The 23,958-nt window shown below is 42.3% G+C and overlaps 1 protein-coding gene across 16 annotated transcripts in view; it reads left to right on the top strand.

The window, feature by feature from the left end:
* Positions 1-23,958, top strand: part of PRR14L (proline rich 14 like) — a 63,027-nt gene that overhangs the window by 26,091 nt on the left and 12,978 nt on the right. For 5 of the 16 annotated variants that reach the window (XR_014251761.1, XR_014251764.1, XR_014251765.1 and 2 more), the window contains exons 3-6: positions 3,260-8,429; positions 11,657-11,728; positions 12,379-12,550; positions 13,067-13,173. Coding sequence is in view for 9 of the 16 variants with exons in the window: in XM_082416972.1 (XP_082273098.1) it covers positions 3,260-8,429; positions 11,657-11,728; positions 12,379-12,550; positions 13,067-13,173 (5,521 nt within the window). In the remaining 7 variants the exon portion in view is untranslated. The other 11 variants (XR_014251762.1, XR_014251763.1, XM_082416974.1 and 8 more) reach the window with 10 other exon arrangements.

The following is a 23,958-nucleotide window of genomic DNA, read 5'->3' as shown; positions in this document are numbered from 1 at the left end:
CAGAGCAACTGGGCCCGTGCGCCACAACTGCTGAGGCCGAGTGCCACAACTACTGAAGCCCACGCACCTAGAGCCTGTGCTCTGCAACAAGAGAAGCCACCTAATGAGAAGCCCACGAATCGCCGCGACTAGAGAAAAGCCCGCATACAGCAACAAAGACCCAAGGCAGCCAAAAATAAAAATAAATAAATAAATTTTAAAAAAGGAAGGAAAGAAATCATTGCCTAACCCAAGGTCATGAAGATTTACTCTTGTGTTTTTCTTGTAAGAGTTTTATAGTTTCAGCTCTTACATTTAAGTTTATGATCAACCTTGAGTTGATTATTTTGTGTGATGTGAGCTAGGGTTCAAATTTATTCTTTTGCATATGGATATCCACTTTTTCCAGGACCATTTGTTGGAAAGGTATTCTTTTTGGTCCCTTTGTCAGAAATCAGTTGACTGACTGTAAATGTTAGAGTTTGTTTCTGGACTCGGGGTTCTGCTGCATTGATCTTTATGTCTCCCCAGCGCCAGGGCCACACGGACTTGATTATTGTAGCTTTGTAGTAAGTTTTGAAAGCAGGAAGTATGAGTCTACCAGCTTTGTTCTTCTTCAAGATTGTTTTGGCTGTTATGTGCCCATTGCATTTTCACACGAGTTTTAGGATGTTTGTCAATTTCTGAGAACACAAGCACCATTTAAGCAGTTATCATAGAACTACAAATCCAGGATCTTCAGCTGAGGTCATGAAACTCCTGTGCTTCTTAAATGGGCACATACCTCATAGAATACACATTTCACCCTCCAGTGTACCTAATACTTCTAACACCTTCCCTCATTTAATTCTTCATTCTGCTAACATCTGTATGTACCTGCCAGTCTCCAGGGTCACAGTCGGGTACTGAGTACACAGCGATCATTAAGATCCAGTTTCTGCCCTCACATACCTCCAGTCTCATGGAGCTGATAAATGAGACACAGCCTTACAGAGGCTTTGATAGAGATGTGCAAGGGAGTGAAGTTCCAGGGGAGTGGTTCAAACTCACTAAGCGTGAACTCCGTCTGGCACTTCTGACAGTTTTACCTGTCAGAAGTAACGGACAGGTCACCGACTCATCTAATCTTTACAAGTCCTGTGATGTGGATACTCTTTTTCTCCCACATTACAGATGAGGACCCAGGTCAGTGTTCCACGGCCTTTTGAAAGCTTACTAATAAATAGAAAACTTTCTTAAAGGCTCCTTTAAAGTTCTTTGTGATTTCACAATAAATGTGATTAAAAACAAGCCAAAAGAGTGGGCACAGTATCATTTTGCTTTCGTGCTGTCCACAACCCCTCTTCCCCACCCGCCCCTCTGCTCACCGCCTGGGAAGCGGCTGCTCCCCGGCCTCCCCACTAAGACTGGACGTGTGGAAAACAGGCGGTCTTCCAGCAGGTGGGGGCTCTAAGCGCGAATCTTGCCTTAAGTACCTTGCACAGTAAATGGTTGGGGTTGGATGAAGAGTTTTAGTGTTTTCCTGAGTAGATATAGTGAGGGATAGGAGTAGTGTGGTGCTGGAACAGAGAGGGGAGTGGGGGAGGGGCCAGAATATACATGACCGGTTTCGTGAATGCTGCCGCGTCCAGCAGAGAGACAGAGTAAAACCATTTGGAGTATTTTGCTTAGAAATTCATGAATAGGTTAGAATTGTCTGCTATGATATGGAAAGTGGGCCAGTTTCAAAGATAAATACTCTGTGGACCATTAGGATTTTAAGGCTGCCTTTTGTCAGTGATTGGTAGCTTTGCACACTTAATGGAATGCAGTACACATTTATGTATCTAGTATTTGGTGACTCTGAATATTTCTAAATGCTGTGTCCTAGCCTAGTTATTAAGTTTATCATTTAAACTCTTCTCAGATTCAGTAAAATAAGAATCAGAGAGAGCAGAACAAAGGAAAAACACTTTTCCTTTATATGGCAGGCACTGTTACCAGGTGGTATTTTATATGTATCATTTAATTTAATCCTCAGAGTAACACTGAGGTAAGTATACTTACCCTCATTTTACAAAGGAGACTCAGAGAGGTGGGTGACATCACAGAGCCCAGCTGGCTTGCCTTCAGAGTCACTGCTCTTTCTCTCAAAATTACTGCTCTCAGAACTAGTTAAGAAATGGCCAGGGAAGCCCTAAGAAGACGTTATTAATAGCATTTGCTGATGTCACCCAACTGTAGTAATTTATTAACTCCACAAATATTATTGAGTGCTATTACATACCAGGTATTATGCTAGACAGTAGGGAGGTGGAGAGACTAAAACAAACATGATCCTTCCCCTCGTGGAGCTTATGTTCTAGTGGGAATTAGATCTGTAGATGGATTTGCATTTTGCTTTATCTGCTTAATGCAGGTGTCCTATTATGTACATGCATGCATACGTACATGCATATACACATTTACGTTTACGTTAATGTGAATAGCTTCGGGTTTGTTTTCTGTAAAGAGAGAAGGATGAAAAGTCTTTTGCAGATTAACAAGTTTGGGAACTTATTTATATTACATTGTGTGCTTAGAATTTCAGAGAAACTTTGTGCAGTAAACTCCTTTATGAATTGTGTTTATATTCTGCTTAGAAAGGTTTTTTGTTTGTTTTTTAATGTTTCGTAACGGAAAATTTCACATTTATTCAGCAGTGGAAAGGAGACTATATTAAACCGCTGTGTACCTATCACTCACCTTCAATAATTACCAACTAATGACCAGTCCTGTAGGGAGGCAAGTATTGCAGGTAATTGGGTTCAAGACTAATATTCAACTTACAGATTAATCTCTTTTACATAGGTTTTATATATAACTGTTCTTTGTCAAAGAGATAATTTTATCTATTTATTCAAGTATTAAGAAGATGGTCATTTAGTAATATAAGCTATTTTATTGTGAGTCTACTTTATTAATGCTTTAGGATGGAAGCTTCCGAAGATCTGAATTAGGCATATGTCTCCCCATTATATTCATTTGTCCAGCTAGGTAAGTGCATTTAAGTAAGTAACATTTAAAGAAAGGCATTTGTTCAAAATAACCTGTTTCTTCCAGGTACTCTTTTGGCCCTCTGTCATATTTTGCAGAGAAGAACAAAGCCAATGGTATTGTAACACTAACTTTGCAATTCTCTTTGTGAGTTGCGTCTTTTTTGTTGCTGCCGTTTGTTGCATGATTAAATTTAGGATGATATAGCAAATGGTTTGTTTTAATGATTACATATTGATTTGGATTTCTTTCTCTTGTGCAAAAGGAAATGTACAAATTACAGCTGAAACTCTGCTAAAATCTACTGAGGAAGTACAAGGTATGAAGGTCAGTGTGACTAAGACGGATAATAATGAAGGACACGAGAATGGCCATGTGAGTAAAGGTCTCTCGGCTGGGTGCAGCGGATACCCAGAAATAGACAAAATCATGAGCAGTGGTGAGGTTTCAGAGACTAGCACGTTAGTTTCCCTAGAGCCTTTAAACTCTGTGGACCCTGGATTAATAGAAGCAACTAAAGAAAAAGAATGTGAAGAACTAAAAACCTGTCCTCCTTGGTTGTCATTATTACCAGGGAAGAGTGCCATTTCCAAAGTGGACAATGGAAAGGAAGAGTTGTGTACATTAAACCTTGTCTGTGAAGCAGATGACAATCGCCAACAGGTTCCTGGCCACCATAGTGAGAGACACAGTTCTGCACATGGTAGTCCCAAAGCCATGAGAAAGGTGGTTATTGTAGAACCCTTAGAAGAAAATTCGGAAGTTTCACATGTCACATCATGTTTGTCTGGTCCAGAATTCAGAACAACATCCTCAAAAAAGTGTGGTTTTGATGGTGATAGCTTGCCAAAGGGATCTGCTAAAAAGACAGACAATTCCTGTTTTGATGGGGACGATCAAAGCAAGAACATGGCTTCTAGAGAAGAAAATGAACAGCCTTTGAACCCCAGGAGTGAAAGAGAGGAACTCTTTCTTGTTAATGCCAGGCAAGCAGAAGAGGATGCTAGTGGTCACTATTCTGGAAAAAAAGAGGCTCTTGACTTCTCCAAAGAAAATATCCACGATCACTACTGCCCTCAAGGCAGTATCCATACAGACTGCTCTAGTTCTTTAATGCCCAATTCTTTTACTGAAGCCACGGAAATAATGTTTAAAAAAAATGATTTAAAAATCACTTTAGACATTCAGGATAACTTGGCAAACCATGAGGACCATAGAGGAACTTTTGCTAATATAAGCCATCCAGGCACACCCTCTGAAGAGAACCATTTTTCCTCCTCAATGCAGATTGAGGAGCCAGAACAGACAACCACTATAGAGCCCGGTATGTTAAGTGAAAAGATTTACAGTAAAGACTCTAACTCCTTAGGCAGCACCCAGAGAAATCTGGAAGACAGCACCCAGTTAAATGAAGCATCACATGACGGATTTCTGATTGAAAGAAAATCCCCTGTGAGTTTAACGCCAGAGGACCAGATAAGTTCTATAAATGAGGTGTTGAAACCCAAGAAAGACATTGCTCCGTTACTGCCAGCCCTAGAATTTGATGACAGACCTGAGTCAGAAATAGATGTACAGAACTCCCAGGACGACGGTCCCCATTCAGATAAACAGAGCGCTGCATGGGAGGTGAATGAACTTCCTTATGCCAATGAACTATTTGTAAACAAAATAGAAAGTGAATGTGTTTTAAATCAAGTGTTCCTTAATTGTCAAAACCATGCGAAGTTGCCAACTGACAAAGAGATGCCTGTAGCAGCAAGCGAGGGCTCCCAATGGAGCCAGCACCCTCCATCAGAGGATGGAGCAGATGTCACTGCTGGTACCCAGACTGTTCCTGTAAAGACAAAAATGAAAGACATCTCTCCACCAGGTGACAAAACCTGTGGTGCCTCTTCAAACAGTCCCACCTTAAACAGCAAATCAGAAAGCCTAGAAAGAAAAACTGAAACAGCTGATTCAGGAGCAGAAGGTCTGCATTCCAGACTTCTCTCAAATCAGAAAGAAGACGCAGGCTTGCCTCAAGAGGTCTCTGCTGTGGAATGTCAAAGCATTCAATCTCGGGATCTCTCTAGCTGCCCTTGTGTAAGAAAAAATGTCCCAGAGGAGAGCGCGTGTTCTGCCCATGCTGCCCTGGAGCCCAGCGAAACCATCCTGGGAGTTGAGAACTGTCTGATAACCAAGTATGAAACTGCATTTCAGCACAGCGATCACCGCCCCCAAGGGAGAGAAGCCTCCGTGGAAAGTTGTATCCATAAAGTGAGTTGTACATCGGCGGAAAGTGAGCCAGGTGGGGGAGAAACTGAAGGCAGCCTTCCAGGAGGTAAGATCAGAAACGAAATGACGGCAGGCATGTTAAATAGTGAAGCTCCAAACAGGACCATCCACACCACCTGTCACATCCATCCCAGCGAGGAAGGGCTAGAAGAAAAAGAACAGGACACACCCAAAGAGACTGTGTTTTGCAAACATAACATCTGTGATTGTGCCGCACAGGAATTAGACCAACCTGCAAACATTCCAAGTCCTGAAAAATTGTTGGACCAGTTTCCTACTGTTACGTTCTCCGGTGTTAGAAACATGAACCAAGCAGCTGAAACTCCTGAGCAGAAGGCAGATGAAGCCCTCAGCTGCCAGAGCAACCCAAACAGATCCGATGAATGCAGGAGTGAAGATAACCCAGCTAAGGAGACACTAGGCAGCGACCAGAGAGATATGGTCGCAGAGCCTAATGGAGAGGTGAGCCACAGCCTGAAGGATCTGCCAGTCGGTTCAGGCCATAACAGCTCATCGTCTGGTGGAAGCCTGAAGAAAGGGGCCTTTGAAAGCATTTCTGGTTGTGAGGAGCCCATAGACGGTATGGCAGACATGATCTCCACAGGCTGTAGTGATAAGGGCACAGAAGGCGTTGTGGACATAAGGGCGTCTAGTACTCTTGATGGGCGTGCAAGGCAGGATGGGCCAGTGTTACAGGAAACCTCAAGGAGTGTGCTGTCTCAGAGGGGAGAGCCTATTGCTGCATTTATGGGAAGGATCGACCAGGATTCAGATTCCCAAGATGCTACTTCCTCGACAGCAGACTTTCTCGAAATTAAAAAATCCTATGAAGAGAAAGTATGCAGATTGTTAAAAGACTGTGAAATGGAAGTGTGTCCAGACTCTTGTGCCCCTGAGACAGGGTCTGTGGCAGATCATAAACCAAATGTAAGAGTATTGGATAGAATAAATGTGTCTTTAAATTATATTCATCTTGAACAGCAAGCTAAAGAAGCATCTCTGAGAGAAACACAAGGAATGATTGAAGGATCAAGACTAGAAATAAATTCTGAGCACGACAAGGGAAATGCCATTGGAATTTCCTCAGAAGAACTGACATCTTCTGGACACCAAGAGGAGAACTCTGTTCCCCCGGGAAGCCTGAAACCCACTGAGATAACTCCTTTGCATCCGTTGTCTCAAGAAAAATCAGAAACAATTATGAATAGTGAGGAAACTGACCCGAAAAACCTTTTTAAACCAAAAGATGGTGAAATGCCCTGTGAGAATGTAAAGGACTGCATGGTCCTGCCTGAGATGAAAGGAAGAGCACCAAGGGATAAGAGTAATCCTAGCGAAGAAAGCAGCACAGCCCTCATTGCGGAAAGTTTGCCTTTGACGATGGAAACAGAAACCGAAGTGAAAAGAGAAGAAACTGCAGAACACCAGAGGGGACCACGGGGTCAGTTTCCTGCTGTGGAGGAGTCCGAAGAGATGACTGTCAGAGAAGGTGTTCATGGTGATAACGTGAGCCGGATGTCTCAGACCCATCTTAAACCCCCGAGGATGCCGCGTGATGCTGAGGACCAACAGAGCCAGAAGGCTTTGGACTACAAGGAAGAGGAACAGATGCATCAAAAAGAAGCACATGCAGCTTTGGAACGATGCACATCATCTAATATGTTGTCAGATGAGGTGAAAAGTAAGAGCCAACCTAAGGATCGCAAAGCTGAGCCCACCGTGGTGAAAGAAATCACCCTAGCAAAGCCAGCCACAGGCGACACTGCTGCAGGGTTTCAGAAGCTGAAAGACCCAAAGGAGGAAAGCTTGTGTCGCCCATCAAAAAAGGATATTGAGTCGTGCGTAGGCCCTTGCCTCCATGATGCCCCCCGGAAAGCACAAGATCCCAACTCCGCTGGGCGTGATGAACTACATGGTGCCTTTGGGAACACTTCACATCAGAAAGGAGTGCTTCCCTTGAAGAAGCAGCCCCACCGAATGTGTAAGAAAGTTTCCTGCCAGGAGCTAGTCAACACGGGGAGGAAAATAAGTAAAATCAGAAGTTCTGCCTTTTTAAAGAGCTCCTCTGAAACCATCCCCACAAACGCACACAGATTTCTCAGTTCACATGCTGTGTCTGCACCCACGCAACCGGAACCTGAAACAGCCCCTGCCAGGAGCCTTGTTAGCCACGTACCAAAGCAGAAGGCCACTCCAGGCCAGCCCTCGGGTAGCCTGAATGTTCGGAAGCCTACCAAAGAATCAGCCTTACTCAGCAAGCTGTCCATCCTTGCCTCCAGACTGGCCCCGGCCACAAAGACCCAGAAGCTACGATATCGGCGGTGTTCCTCTGACCTTCTTCCAGTGGCTAAAAGCTACAAGCGGCTCAGATACAAAAGGCTCCTGGATGGGTTTTCCTACAGCACAATGCAGCTGAATCCATGGTTGGCACGTAGTAATTGGGACAGGAGGCCTAACAGTAAACCCTTGACGCTTTATTCGCTCGAAGCCATCAAAATGAGCTTCATAGATTTGAGCGACAAGATGCCATCCCTGTTGTTTGGTTCCGAAGTCTTCCCAGTATCCTTTCACGGGAAGTCAGGCTCCGAGTGCGGGACCGAGTCCCCAAGGACTTTTCCCGAGCACTGTGCACCCGCGAGGCTTGCCTTAGGAGAGGCCCGCCGGTGCCCGTCTTCACCTCCTAAGTGGACCTTCTCTTTCTTCTTGGCCCACGACTGCCCTGGGGTGGCCACGTTCAGGGAAGACCCTGGCCTCTATTGTCAAGCAGGCGCCCAGCCTCCACTGCAGCCTCCAGTTCCTCTCCAAGACCATGGAGCCACCGCCATAGTCCAGACCAGAGCGGGCTGCTCCGTCCTTGGCCTTCACACACTCCTAGCACTTTGTTCCCCGGGATGTTACCGAATCTGGACGAAAAAACGGAGCTGCTCCAGCCACATGCCCACCATGCAGAGGCTCTTCCTGACCCAGTTTACCCAGGGTCTGAAAGGGTTACGGTCTCCCACCTCCATAGCAGACAAGGTCTTCTGTTCTCTGCCCTACTCGGTGGGCCGAGTACTGTCCATTTGGAGCCAGCACGGGCCTTCTGCCTGCCCCTTCGAAATCTCTGCTCTTCATTCCTCTCACAGCAAGCGGCAGCCACGTCTGGGCACCATGAGCAGGTAAAATCCATCCCCTGTTCTTTGCTAAAGTCCCATGTTTGCATCCTACCATTGGGGAGAGGAAAGGGCGCTCCTGAAAATGCAGAGCTCAGAGTCTGTGTCTGCATTTCCTGTTTATTGCCAAATCTCTGCTAAGAACATGCAGCAGTAATTCTGAAGTGTAGACCCCTCTAATTTTCCTGAAGGATCTAGATTTCTTGCAGAACCCTTTATTTTGTACCTTCCTTTGTTCTGTCCATTTAATTCTGTGAACCATTAAATCTTGAATCTCTCCTTTTCTCCTCTTGCCCTCACCTTGCAAAGAACATATCCCATTACTATAAGTAGTGATTTGTGACTTGTAACTATTACTTGTTCACAAGGTATTATAACAGCCTGCACCTAACTCAGTGGTTGGTGTGTAAAGGATACAGAAGAAATACTTTTTAAATAAACTAATTAATTACATAGGCATCACCAAATCTAGTTTAGGAACCTCTGTGTTTCTTTCTGGAGCAGAGAAGCTTCAGAGGTTGGCATTTACATATTATAGCTATAGAATTTATAGAATTTTAAGTGAACTGGAAAAGAGTTCTTGTGGTTTCACCACTGAGAATAGTTGAAAATAATTTCACCAATATCATTTTACCTTCTAACAGGAAATGAGAGAAGAAAAAGAATTTGGGAGTTACATCCCTAAAGATCTGCTTTAGACATAATAGATAAATCCTCCTATTTGTAATCCTCTGGATAAACAGAAACTTTAAACATTATTTGGTTTGCCCTTATCATTGCTGTAGTTTAAAACTTCAACACCAAAAAAGCCTTAAAATTCCAAACGGCCTGGGAGAGGCCTTGTTGTTTGTGTGTCTGGGCAGAGTCTCTCACGCAGAATCATTCTGTCATTGAAAAGCTTCTGAGGCGCATACTGTGAAGCTACCCAGCATCTTAGCAGAAAACTAACTAAATAAAAGAGCTTCAGAAAGGCACCCCAGCACCTGAATGTGGCTGATTGTGAGCTCTTGTCCTGTAGGTAAACAAGAAAATGTTCACTTCTTATCAGGCAGCCATAAAAATACAACAGGATGAATCAAATTGTTTTAAATGATGCTGCACTGCTTCTGTTGCATAGTTTGTTTGCCTCTACAACAAACTCTGCTCTGTGTCTGTACACTCAGTTTTTTTGTTGTTCTTTTTATGTATTTATTTATTTATGGCTGCGTGGGGTCTTCTCATTGCGGTGGCTTCTCTTGTTGTGGAGCACGGGCTCTAGGCGCGCGGGCTTCAGTAGCTGTGGCTCGAAGACTATCTAGAGCGCAGGCTCAGTAGTTGTGGCGCACGGGCTTAGTTGCTCCACGGCATGTGAGATCTTCCCAGACCAGGGCTCGAACCCATGTCTCCTGCATTGGCAGGCGGATTCTTAACCACTGTGCCACCAGGGAAGCCCTGTACACTCAGTTTTAAATCATGTTACCTTCTTTAAACTATGTCCAGTCCTAAGGTAGCATGGAGGGTAGTTATTCATTTCACCCTGTGAAGGTGAATGACCCTGTGACCCTTTTCCCTCTTCCAGAACTCTTTCTCACCTGACTTTTCTGTTTTCTGGTAGGGAATATTTTCTCTCTCCCTTAGATCCTGTATCTGACATTTCATTTATTTTATTTTTTAGTTTACTTTTAATTTAATTATATATATGTGTGTGTGTGTATATATGTATTTTAAAGATTTAATTTTTAAAAAAATTTTTATTTATTTTTGGCTGCATTGGGTCCTCGTTGCTGCGCGCGGGCTTTTTCTAGTTGCGGCGAGCGGGGACCACTCCTTGTTGCGGTGCGCGGCCCTCTCATTGCAGTGGCCTCTCTTGTTGTGGAGCACGGGCTCTAGGTGCACGGGCTTCAGTAGTTGTGGCTCGCAGGCTCTAGAGCACAGGCTCAGTAGTTGTGGTGCACAGGCCCACTTGCTATGTGGCATGTGGGATCCTCCTGGACCAGGGATCAAACCCGTGTCCCCTTCATGGTTGACAGGCAGATTCTTAACCACTGCGCCACCAGGGAAGTCCCTATTTTTTTAATTGAAGTGGTAGGGGTGGTATTTGTGGGAACTTTTTTTCTCGTTGGCTCTAAAAGTGCCTTAACATCATATATATCCTTGGCTTAGAGCTTAGAAGTTTGCTGTGTTTGTAGACACACTTAGAAATGTTAAGCGTGATAAATTGGGGAGCCCCAGAAAGCAAGACTTAACCAAGATTAAATTAATTTATGTTTCCACAGGGTTTTCTCATTTCAACCTCATCCTCCAGCACTCCATAATATGGGTCAGACAGGCATCTTTTTTGCCTTTTTTTTTATAGATGATGAGACTGAGGCACATGGTTTTTTCTGACTCGGGCCACTCAGCTGGTTGCTGTGTCAACTGAGCTAGACCCAGATGAGGCCTCTGATTTGGTCAGCCCCTTTCCCAGTATTCCAGATTGGTGCTAAACTCTCTAACAATCTGAATTATCTGTGTTTCAGCCATTGAACAAATTTCTCTAACTTCCCAGAGGAGATGGATTATATGGTCATTATATAAACATCTGATTAATTAAACCTGTACTGTGTCTAAATTCAGTAGAAATGGATACAAGCTTTACTTTGAGGGGTACCAAAAGCTCTCCAACAATGCATATTAATGTATCTATAAGTGATTAATACCATTTTTCATCTATAAAAATCAAAGCTTAATTATAAAGGAACTAGCCCTGTGAACAGTTTTCATCTACATGGCCATGTTTTATGTGGAACTTGGCTTTAAAGAAACTAAGGTTTCTTCACAATTTTTTGTACGTTTATAGAAATTGGCAGCTTTTATTTTAATACGGTTAATACAGAACTGAGGAGTGTATTTTTATCTTTAAATTACTTTTTAAAAACTTTAACATACATGTTCAACAACTTGATTAAAAGGTATAAGGTAAAGGGTATTCTTGTCCCCCTCCTTTCTCTTACTGTCCTCTGTATATCTCTCTCTGCCTTCTTTCCATTTAAGTTAGAATATAATCCTCCTGTCAGCCTGCCTCCATTCCAGTGATGGGCACGTACATGTAATCCTCATGCCTGGGAGGGAGGTTTTCGTCTTTCTGGGTGACTGACACTTCTCGTCTTCCTTGGGCTCGGATTGAGCATCCTTCCAAACCCACGGTACACCAGAGCCTCTCCTGCCATCCCACTGCCCTAACCTGCCTCTCTTGTACTTTTGCTCCACTTCAGCCACACTGCGTTACCGTCTGTGCCTCTTCCGGGCCTGGAAGCTGCTTACAGCACCAGCGGCAGTCATGTGAGGTGAGGCTCCAGTGGCGCCTGGCACGTGAGGGCTTGTGGCTTGAAGTGTGTGTGTGTGTGTGTGTGTGTGTGAGAGAGAGAGAGAGAGAGAGAGAAGTGGGCGAGTGCACTAGCGGCTGGTGTGGGTCGGGCGTGGTATAATTCTGACCTCTTGTTCTCCTTCTCAGCCTGATCTGCATCTCTCAGATGAACAATCTGAGGTTCAACCTGTGTAACTAAAGTTGTGTGATCAATCCCATTTATAAAAAAAAAGTCAAAATCCCTAGCCGGCTCATTGTACCACAAGTCCCCTCAAGATACTTCTTGGTCATTTAGCCGATTTCGGTGCCCAGATGGGATTGATGTCGTCTGAGCACAATCCATTTGTTCAGTTCACTAAATGTCTTCTTCCCACAAAAAACCTGTTCCTTTTTACGTTTTTCATTATTCACTGCACCTTCCTCGTTCGTTATTCCATCACAGTGAAGTGGATTGACCACATTCTCGTCGTTTTTTACATGTATAGACACAGGTGTGTCCAGAAGTAACAAGAGGACAGGTTTACTGGGAACGTCATTCAGCTCTTGTCTGGATGTTAAGACGAATGTGCCGACATAGAAGGTGAACCCGTCCCATGTCATTCTTCTCTGTCTCTCTCTCCGTGGTGCTAGGCTAGAGCCTCCATTCCCTGCCTTGGTACCAAAGTCTCGCTTGGTAACAGACTCAGCTGTCAGCAAGCTCCTGCTTTCAGCCTCCGAGTTCCCAGTTCCTGGATTTGATGAGCTGGATGGTGTGACAGCCCCATGCCCCCGACCACAGAGCAGCCCCCCAGAACAGAAAGAGGTAAATTTAAAGTGCTGATGGGGTCAGGTGACGGTGGCACCACAGATGACGTGACAGGTACAGATGGGCCCCTGAGTCTCTTTGCTACCACGTTTAGCTTCAGCTGAGTATGGGAGGTTAGCAAGACACTAAAGGATACCTTGAATCTCTTCTTCCTCATCGCCTTCCAGACCCTTTTTTCTTGATGATGCATTTAACAGTGTTTAGAGAACTGAACCACAGAGACGAGTGAACAATGGTGTGCTTCAATTTTGAAGTATCTGCTGTCGCCAACAGTTGCAAATTTCCATATTGATAATCTCAGTATCTGAACTGCATGTACAGTAACATAAAGGGGGCGGTTGCTGAAAACGCTGTTGGCAGGAGTGGGGGCGGCGGGGGGTGGGAGATTTGTCATAAACTACTTCCTGAAGTCATCTGTACACTGAGGAAGCAATGTGGTGGGTGTCAGGAAAGGGGACTTCATATATTTAGAATGTCTTACAACCTGACCATCTTTCTTCTTCTTAAAAATAGACTGAGCCGGAGAAGAGGCCAAAGAAGGTCTCACAGATTCGCATCCGGAAAACCATTCCTAAGCCGGACCCTAACCTTACCCCCATGGGCCTTCCTCGACCCAAAAGGTGAGCGCCTTCTCTAACATGCATGTGTGCACTTTTTTGGAAGTTGGCAGAATATAATGACCTTTTGAATGATCATATACTCTGAGCTTTTGTTATACTTCTAGGAATTTATCCAAAAGAATTCATCGGTACTGAGGCCAGAGATTTGTGTGCAGGGATATTTGAACGCGTTCTCGATCACTTTTCCTGAGCTCTCTATGCCGGGTGCTGTCGCTCTGTGTACACAGTCCCAGTTCATCCTCCAGGGGTGCTGGAAGGTAGGCACAGCCCTCGTCCCCAGGTTTAGGTGACGGTGCCAAGGCTCAGTAGCTGAGAAATCTGTGTTAGGCCAGAGCGTCCCTCATGACAGAACAGGTGGTTCCTGTCTCTCACAGGTCTTACCCGACCCCACAGCTCAGGCTCACAACATTCTGTGCACAGAATTGGGAAGGGACCTACACATCATGAAGGAAAGATGTCTTTTTTTGTTTTCAAGAAAATGCTAGATCCATGTTATGGTCCATAGTATGGCCTTTAAAAATTTGGATTCTAAAGATTTTTATGACAGAGCTGATTGCTAATTCCTATAAAGTGAAGTGGAAAGAAAAAGATTACTAAATTATGTATTGGTTGGGCGTGGTTCCAAATTGTGTATTTGACATGATTCCAGTTTGGGGATGATGTATATTACACAGACACTATGAAGATATAAACATTTTAAAAAGACCTCCAGAGTTATGTTTTCTTGTGATGGATTTCACTCCTTAATTTCTCATCAGCAAATGGAAGCCTGTGTCCCTTGATTAACCCAAGGTAAGTTATTTCACCTTCCTGAGCTTCAAGGACTTACCTGTAGAATGTGAGTAAGAATTCCCAACACTTAAGATTGCTGTACAGTCCAGTTGAGAAAAAAATGTGCACTGTATCTATTTTATTGCTTCACACAACACAAATGCGATAGTTAACTGTTACTGTGATTTACGTTCCACTTTGCCCACGTGGTTCTTATCTTAACGTGTTGTGTTTTTATCCTACAGTTCTTTTATTGATCATCCTACCATGTCTTTTCAAGAGAAATTTTTAAAGTATTTCAGATATCCTGGGTTGAATAGTACTTTTTACTAGAATGAAATAGGGTTCAGAATCATGGTATTCTCTCTTGAATTTTTATGTAGATAGAAGTTCTGGAAAACCTTATTAATAAAGATAGGTAGTTGGGAGTGGAAAGAGTTTTAAAAGAACAATGACATTCAATCCTTTCAACTTCTGTCAAGTAATATCAAAAAATCAGAATGATCTATCAACAAATCATATTTAATGATTTATCACCTAATCTTTTTTGAAAGCAAAGAATCAAAAAGAGCTGACTCACTCGGGTTCTGTCACCCAGACTTTGGAGGCCAGCAGTGGCTCAGTTTATGGGACGTGCACCGAGGGGATCTGACCAGTTTCAGATACCTAAGAATTCTATGTTACTTTCTCACTTAGGGGCACTTTAGTTAATCCTATATAATGAAAGGATTGAAAAATATAAGATCTTCAATAAATCTTTACCTAAGACATCTTGGTAAAATGCTTTTATTACTTCAAATACACTTTTTTATAGACACTTTGAAGGTGCCGATTTAGGGCATTAAATTTATGGAAAATTTTTGACATACAACTTACTTGGTGAAGGCAGTTTTTATTATTCAAGCCCATTGGCCAAATCATTCTTACTTCCTAACTTTTTTGCTTTCCAATTATAATATAGTCATCCCTCAGTATCCTTGGGGAGTTGGTTCCAGGAAACCCCCCGATACCAAAATCCACGGATGCTCAAGTCTCTTACATAAAATGACCTGGTACAATGAATACAGCCTCTCCTCCATGTCTTGGGTATGAAACAGTAAATATGTTAATATTTACCTTCAAGAAAGTCATACAGACCATTGAAAAATAAATTATGGAACACTTCTTGTAACGTGGATTTCTAAAAGCCATAAGTCAAAATTAAAGTTATGTATAAGACTTTCCCATTTTTGAATTTATAATAAAGCAATGTAATTTATAGCTAAAATAATAAATTATGAAGTGAGGAGTATGTTAGAAAGCGTGGTATTGCTTCAGTAAATGTGTAGACGTGCACGAATAAAACTCTGTTATTAGACTTTTAGGAACAATTAAGAATCATGTAAATAATCAGAAATAAATCCATTAATTTATATAAATCTCATGATTGCTTCAGTATTTAATGTAGGAGAAAAGTGTATCACTGCAAACCGATTGGCATGGCAGCTCATATAATTTTTGTTATTAACAAGAAGTAGAAGTTATAATATTTTGTAAGATGAAGATTGAATAATTGACTTAAATATTTCCTTATATGATTTGATTAATGTTCTTCTAAGTGATAACAGACTGTGCATGAGAGTTGAGAATAGTTTGAAAAGACATTGTGTACAGTTAAATACATGACCAAGCTATTTTTGGTGTTTGAAGCTCTCTTTCTTAAGTAGGCATTGTTTGATGATAGTCAGGAGGTGAGTGAGGCAAAGTCCCTCTGACAGCCCCATTCCACACCATATCTGAAATTAGGCTGAGTCCCCTCTTGCTAAAGCCGCTCTTCTCTTAGCGGAACCGTGTGTAAGGTGGGGAAAGACACGTCCAAGACAGGTTTACGGTGATTTCATTAATATCTGAGGAGGGCCTAGTGAGATCAGTGATTTTATTCCGATACCAAAGTAGAATTCAGGGTGGATAGGGGCTGTTCTAAAAGAATTTGTGAGGGGACTTCCCTGGCGGTCCAGTGGTTAAGACTCTGCGCTTCCACTGCAAGGGGCATGGGTTTGATCCCTGATTGGGGAACTAAGATCCCGCATGCCGTGTGGCATGGCCAAAAAAAAAAAAAGAAAGAATTTGTGGGAATGGAGACGTCTACATGAGTGTAAGGACACTTCTCAGGTGTGTCACGTGCAGGAGATTAAAGATCGGGAGATTGATTACCCTAGAGCTGGGTTTCAGTGTGTCTGTGGAAAGTCTTCTAGTACACTGGTGTGAGGACCCCTGGTCTAGCAAAACCTTAGGGCTTTTACCTTAGTATCATGTTATTAGTCTAGGTCCAGTCAGGAGACGGAAACCACACAGTATTTTAAACAGTGGAAGTTTAAAGTGTTAAAGTATAACAGGAGAGTAACTGTTAAGGTGTACCGAGAATTCTGAAGGGCATCCTAGGGCCAAGGAGAAGGGGGCCCTCTCCCCCAGATTGGAGTCTGACTTTGTTGGAGAAGGTGTGGTTGCAGCCCATCGGATGGCCAGGTTGCTAACGCCAGAGTTGGGCGAGCAGGAAACAACAACAACAGCCTTCCAGGGCATGAGCTGAGGCTGGAGGGCAGGCAGCCGGGGTGTCAGGGTGCTGCTGCAGGTGCGTGGCCTGGGGCATGTGGCGTTTGCTCCAGGAGAGTCACAGGAAACAACCCTGAGGATGTTGGGGTCCCACTATGGGCTTCAGTCCCCGAGTGCCCCATCTGTGGTGTGGTGGTCACCAGGCTAGTGCTACAGGGGCACTGGGGGGTGCTCCACGCTCTGGCTATACAGCTGGGGCAACTGTCCCCATCCGGCCCCGCCCCAGACATCCCAGTACACGTGCACCCATGATGGGCCATGTGGCAGGAGCAAGAAGAAAAGCTCCTTTGCTCCTCCAGTGTCCTCCAGTGCCTCCTTCTGCTGAAGCTCAGCACCAACTCACTGTGAAGAAGAGATGCATTAGGAGTCCAAGATGCCATTGTCACAGAGCAGGTACTGAGGGTGCATTCTGAGCTGAGAAGCAGTAATTAGATAACTGGTACATTCCAGTAAACAATAAAAATTTAAACACATTCACTTGACCAAGAACTGTTCTTTTAGGAAGAGATATGAATAAATGGAAAGGCATGTATTTAACACAATTATAGAAATAAAGAAGCAAGAATAGCCTGGAAAATTCAGAAAAGGAGTGAAATAAGAGTACTAGTGTTAAGAGATCTTAAAATATATTGTCAAGTCTCAATAATTAAAACAGTATGATGCCAGAGCATAAATATACAAATTGGTAAAACAAAGTCCATAATTAGACACAAATACATAGAGAAATTTAGTATGTGACAAAGGTGTCCCCTCAAATCAGTGGTGAAAATGGACTATTCAGTAAAATGCTACTGGGACAGCTGGGTGGCCATTCTAGGAGTAATAAAGCTGGGGGACTTCCCTGGTGGTCCAGTGGGTAAGACTGTGCGCTTCCACTGCAGGGGACACGGGTTTGATCCCTGGTCCGGGAACTAGATCCTGCATGCCGCAACTAAGAGTCCACATGCCCCAACTAAGACCTGGCGCAGCCAAAATAAATAAATAAATAAATATTAAAAAGAAGAAGAAGAAGAAAGCTGGATCTCTACCTTAGACCTTTCACCAGAATATCTTCCAAATAAAATCAGACTTAAATGTAAACAAATGAAGCCATAAGAATAATTGAAGAAACTATAGGAAATGGTTACTATAACAGAAAATTCAGAGCCGTAAAATAAAAAGCTGAAAAATATATGTCATAAAAATCTATCACTTCTGCTGGGAAAAAAAGAAACCAACTATAAACAAAGTCAAAACACAAACTCTTAATTAACTAGATAGGAGGAATCCTTTCACAGTGTATACGTATATCAGGTCATCACAATGTACACTTGAAATATCTTACAGTTCTATGTGTCAGTTATACCTCAGTAAAGCAGCATCTAAATGAAAAATTTTAAACAGCTTTATTGAGAAATAGTTCACATACTATGTAATTCTGTGTTTTTTAGTATACTGGCAAAAGATATTAATCCCAAGCAGGATCAATAAAAAGAATTTCATACCTAACTTCAGAAAGAAGTTACGTATGAAAACTTCAGAGTTCCAAAGACAAAGAGATAATCTTAAAAGAAGCCAGGGAACCTTATAAATGTATACATCAAAATCTTCAAAATAATAGCAAACGGAATCCAGCAACATATTAAAAAATGATTATACACGTGACCAAGTGGGATTTATGCCAGGAATGCAAGGTTAGTTGAACACAGGAAATTAATCAATGGAGTATACCACATTAATAGAATAAAGGGGGGAAAGCACATGATTATCTCATTAGATGCAGAAAAAGCATTGGACAAAATCCAACACCCTTTCATGATAAAAACACTCCGTGAACTTCAGAATAAATAAGAGGGACTTCCCTGATGGTCCAGTGGCTAAGACTCCGAGCTCCCAATGCAGGGGGCCCAGGTTCGATCCCTGGTCAGGGAACTAGATCCCACATGCCACAACTAAGAGTTCACATGCCACAACTAAACATCCCGCATGCCACAGCGAGGATCCCACACATGGCAGCAAAGATCCCACATGCCGCAACTAAGACCTGGTGCAGCCAAATAAATATTTTTTTAAAAGGGAGAGAGGGAAATAAGGACTTCCTCAAATGAATAAAGGGCATCTACCCGAAAACCCGAAGCAGAAATCCTACTTAATTGTAAAAGACTGAAAGATGTCCCCTAAGATCAGAAACAAGACAAGGATATTCACTCTAGCCATTTCTATTTAACATTCTGCTAGAGGTTCTAGACAGGGCAATTAAGCAAGAAAATGAGATAGCACTCAGAAAGGAAGTAAAACTATCTTTTCAGTTTCTTATATATAGAAAACCCTAAAGAATCCACTATTAGAGCTAGTGAATGAATTCAGCAAGTTTGCAGGATATAAGATCAAGATACAAGAAAAATAAAAACAATTGTACTTCTATACATTAGCAATGAGCAATCTGAAAATGAAATTTCGAAAACAGTTCCATTTACTGTAGCATCAAAAAAAAAAAAAAAAACCTAGGGATAAATTTAACAAACGAAGTGTAGGACTTGTTCAGTAAACACTACAAACTACCAACTACTGTTGAAAGAAATTAAAGACCTGAATAAATGGAAAGACATCCATTCATATATTGGGCTACTTAATGCTATCAATAAGTTAGTACTATGCAAGGCAATCTACAGCTTACTGCAATCCTATTATAAAATGTTGACTACCTTTTTTTTGCAGAAATTGACAAGCTGATCCTAAAAATCCTGAAAATACAAGTGACCCAAAATAGGCAAAACAACCTTGAAAAAGAGGAACAAAGTGGAAGACTCACAGTAACCCATTTCAAAACTTATTACATGCACAGTTAAAAATAATTGAAATGGTAAATTGTATGTTTTGTGTATTTTACCACAGTAAAAAAATATATATATACACAAACTTAGTACAAAGCTTCAGTAATCAAAACAGTGTGGTAATGCATAAGAATTGACATAAAACCAACGGAGGGGACTTCCCTGGTGGCGCAGTGGTTAAGAATCTGCCTGCCAATGCAGGGGACACGGGTTCGAGCCCTGGTCCAGGAAGATCCCCCATGCCGCGGAGCAACTAAGCCCTTGCACCACAACTACTAAGCCTTCACTCTAGAGCCCGAGAGCCACAACTGCTGAGCCCACGTGCCACAACTACTGAAGCCCATGCGCCTAGAGCGCATGCTCCGCAACAAGAGAAGCCCACGCACAGCAACGAATACCCAACACAGCCAAAAATAAATAAAATAAAATAAATAAATTTATTTTTAAAAAAAACAACAATGGAATAGGGAATTCCCTGACGCTCCAATGGTTAGGGTCTCCGTGCTTTCACTGCCGAGGGCCCGGGTTCAGTCCCTGTTTGGGAAACTAAGATCCCATAAGCCAAGCCGTGTGGTGTAGCCAACAAAATAAAAAGTAAACCAATGGAATGGAAGCGTTTGGTGGTTTCTTATAAGACTAATCATACTCGTACCGTACGATCCAGCAGTCATGCTCCTTGGTATTAACCAAATGAGTTGAAAACTTACATTCATATAAAAACCTGCACAGAAATATTTATAGCAGGTTAATTCATAATTGCTAGAATTTGCAGGCAGCCAAGATGTCCTTCAGTAGGTGAACGGATACTAAATCATGGTACCTCCAGACAATGGAATATTATTCAGTACTAAAGAGAAGTGAGCTCTTAAGCCATGAAGAAGACATGGAGAAACCTTACTGAAATACTACTAAGTGAAAAGCCAGTCTGAATAAGCTACACACTGTATGATTCCGGCTATGTGACATTCTGGAAAAAGGCAAAACTATGGAGACTGTCATTGAATCAATAGTTGCCATGGAGTAGGGAGGAGGGAAGGAGAAATAGGCAAGTACAGTAATTTTTAGGGCAGTGAAAATGATTCTGAATGATACTGTAATGGTAGATACATGTCATTATACATTTCTCCAAACCCACAGAATGTGCAACACTAAGAGTGAACCCTAATGTAAACCATGGACTGTGGGTGATTATGATGTGTCATTGCAGATTCATCAGTTGTGACAAATGTTCCACTCTGGTGCAGGCTGTTGATAATAGGGGTTGCTGTGCTTAGTAGGGGAGTTGCAGGGGGTTCCAGGCAGGGTGTATATGAGAACTCTGTCCACTCAATTTTGCTATGAACAAAAACTGCTCTAAATAAGTCTGTTTTGTTTTGTTTTGTTTTGTTTTTTTAAGATAACAGATAACCCACAGAATCAGAAAAAGTGTTTGCAAGTCATATATCTGATAGGGCTCTAGTATGCACAATATATAAAGAATTCTTACAACTCAACAACAAAGTGACAGCAACGCAATTTTTTAAAGTAGGCAAAGATTCTGAACAGGCATTTCTTCAAAGAAGATGTAGATGAATGGCCAAAAAATGATGCTCAGCATCATTAGTCATTAGGGAACTGCAAATCAAAACCACAAGATGGCTCTCACCCACTAGGATGGCAGTAATTTTTTTACAAATAAAAACAACAAATTAAGTGTTTGCATTGAGGATGGGTGGAAATTGAAACCTTCATACATTGCTTGTGGGAATGTAAAATAGTGTAGCCACTGTGGGAAATAGTTTGGCAGTTCCTTAAAATGTTAGAGTTACCATATCACTACTTCTAGGTATATGTCCAAGGGAAATTGAGAACATGTTCACACAGAATCTTGTACATGAATGTTCATAGCAATATTCTTCATAACAGCTAAAAAGTAGAAACAATCCAAATGTCCATCAGTTGATGAATAGATTAAGAAAGGGTGGTCTATCCATAGAACGTTAAAAAGAAGTACTGAGACGTGCTACACCATGAATGAACCGTGGAAACAGTGTGCTAAGTGAAAGAAGATCGACTCCAAAGAGCACATACTGTATGATTCCATTTGTATGAAGTGTCCAGAATAGGCAGAACCATAGAGGCAGAAAGTAGATACGTGGTTGCCAGGTGCTGGGGTAGGAGAGGATGGGTGTGACTGCTCGTTGGTCCAGGGTTTCTTCTGTGGTTTGTGAAAACGTTCTGGAATTAGTGGTGATGAATAACATTGTGCCTCTACGAGAATCCACTGAACTGTACGTACACTTTAAAGGGTGAATTTTAAGGCCACCGTCACCTGGCTGTGAGGAGAGCCTGTAGGTGCCCCAGCATGGGATCGGGGGTGCTGCACCCACTGACCACCAGGCCCCGCCACATCTTTCCAGGGGCCAGATCTGCCACAGCATGAGCACAGCAGTGTGCTTTGGGGGTCACAGTGGCATGGTCCTCACAGGAGACCCCAGGGACCAGGGCTTGACCCCCGAGCGAGCCCCTCAGAGCCTCAGTTTTGTCAATACTAGAATAGCACAACCTTGCTTCAGAATTGTCTCAAGATGCTTCTTTACCAGAGGGAAATCAAGTCGTAAAAACAGATCAAGAGATGGAGGGAGCAAGGAACCACCAGACAGAAGATGCTCGAGCGTAGACTCTTGGCAGAGCCACTCTGGGCAAAGTGGCATCTGCACAGAAAGTGTCTGCTTTTGAGGACGTCTACACATCCCACCACCTCCAGTGAGTGAAGCCCCTCTGAGGAAGGCAAAGCTTGTTGAGAGCCTAGGAATCCCAGAATCTGAACTTGGCGCTTCAGCACTCACCTCAGCTCAGAAACTGGACATGGGTGCACACTGCCCTGATTTGCTCGTCAGAATGACTGTCAGAAGCCTAATCTTTCACTTTCCAACAACCCATCCGACATCCCTAATCTAACGTAGCTATTGCTGTTGTTAAGAAGCAAAGTAACAGTTGTTTGTTGGAAATCCCTGTGAAAAATCTTATCTATGCTATTATTTATGTATTTTTTCCACAAGCATGTTCTTTGCTGAATTGGAATTGAACCAAACTGAACCTCAATTAAGATTTTCAAAAAGCCAGGAAGAAACTAAAGCACAATGCCGAAAAGTTTATTGCTGTGCTGTTCAGTCACTCTTTAACTTATCTGAAAAAGGTTTAAAGCACAGAAACTTTATAATAATTTGCTCTTTTGTAATAAAGGTACTGTGCTGTCTGAAAATAAGTTTCTACTAAGATTGGTGGCCTGAAGGTTGAAGCTATTATCTTCTACATAGTACCAAAAACTAAGAGTGAACAAACAGATTGAGCACACTCATAAAAATAAACAAATAATAGGGTGAATTTTATGATATGTGAACCAAGGCTTCTTGAAGACTGGCTACAGGTCTAGGGCAGGAAATGCACGAGTATAGACTGTCTTGTGCCAGAAAGTGATGAGCTCTCAAGAGGCGACTGGGGTCATGTCGGAGAGACACAGGAACCAATTTGAAGAGACTGCCACAGATGAGACAGTCTGAGCATCAAAAGGAATAATAACTGCAGTAGATTGAAGCACATGAGATATGTTTCAGTCCAACAGTTCATAATGAATGAGTTCACAACTCGTTGGCCGTATTTGGATGATAATAGGGAAACAATTCATTGTTTTGTAAACTGGTAAATAAAGGGAAAGAACCAAGCATACAACCCACTTTTCCTGTGCAAACGGTACCTCAGGGTTACCAAACCATGGATGAGCATGAAGTTTTCTTTAGATGGAAGAATTCTCCCGGGAGAATGATAGACTGTCACCATGTACAATCCTAAAGAACTAATAAATATATTTAGTGTTTGTCAGTGGCTGGCTGCTAATACACAAAAAGGGTGACAGCTGGGTATCATGTCCCTCGTGATGGACACCTAAAAGTCTATCAAAAAACCCGGAACACCTAAATCTGATCATACCTCTCTATTTAATTACCAGTCCATAGGAAATACCTGTAGTATTTCCCATATGTTTGGGTCAGAGGAGCATGTTAAATGACATCAGTGGGATGTAATCAAGAAAATCTAGACTGGGGAAGCCACAGACCAAATGACCTGATTTCTTACACAAAAAAATTACAAAATAAAAAGGCAAAATAGGACACTACTAACATAAATTGGGACAGTATTGATCAGACTTAGAGGTTCCAGGGACTTTGTGTTGTTTGAGAGAAGGGTTTATAAGTTAAATATGCTCATTAAAATTCTTGCCAACCACTAAAGAACAGAATACGTATAATTTTCAAGCCAGGAGGGGAGAATTAAAAAAAGAGAGTGGTCAATTAAGCAGAAGAAACATTGAAAAAGTAGGACAAGAAGAAGCTGTAAACTAAGATAATAGGTACTCATCCAGTTATATCCCTCCAAGTAAGTATAACTGGACTAAATCTCACAAAGTTGAAGATTGATGCCCTGGAAAAGAAGATCCAGTACTCGTTCTCATGAGACACATCTAGGACTCATCTTTTACTTTTGGAAAGTAGAAGAATGGAAAGCATAGAGTTGGGAAACCGATCTTGTCTCTTGTAAGAGACCATGAAGAATTTATTTTTTTCTCTTT

Source organism: Balaenoptera physalus (assembly GCF_965194825.1).
Source record: "Balaenoptera physalus genome assembly, chromosome: 12".
Classification (NCBI taxonomy): Eukaryota; Metazoa; Chordata; class Mammalia; order Artiodactyla; family Balaenopteridae; genus Balaenoptera; species Balaenoptera physalus.
Note: the sequence above shows the minus strand (reverse complement) of the source record. Positions and strands in the feature narration are given on the sequence as shown.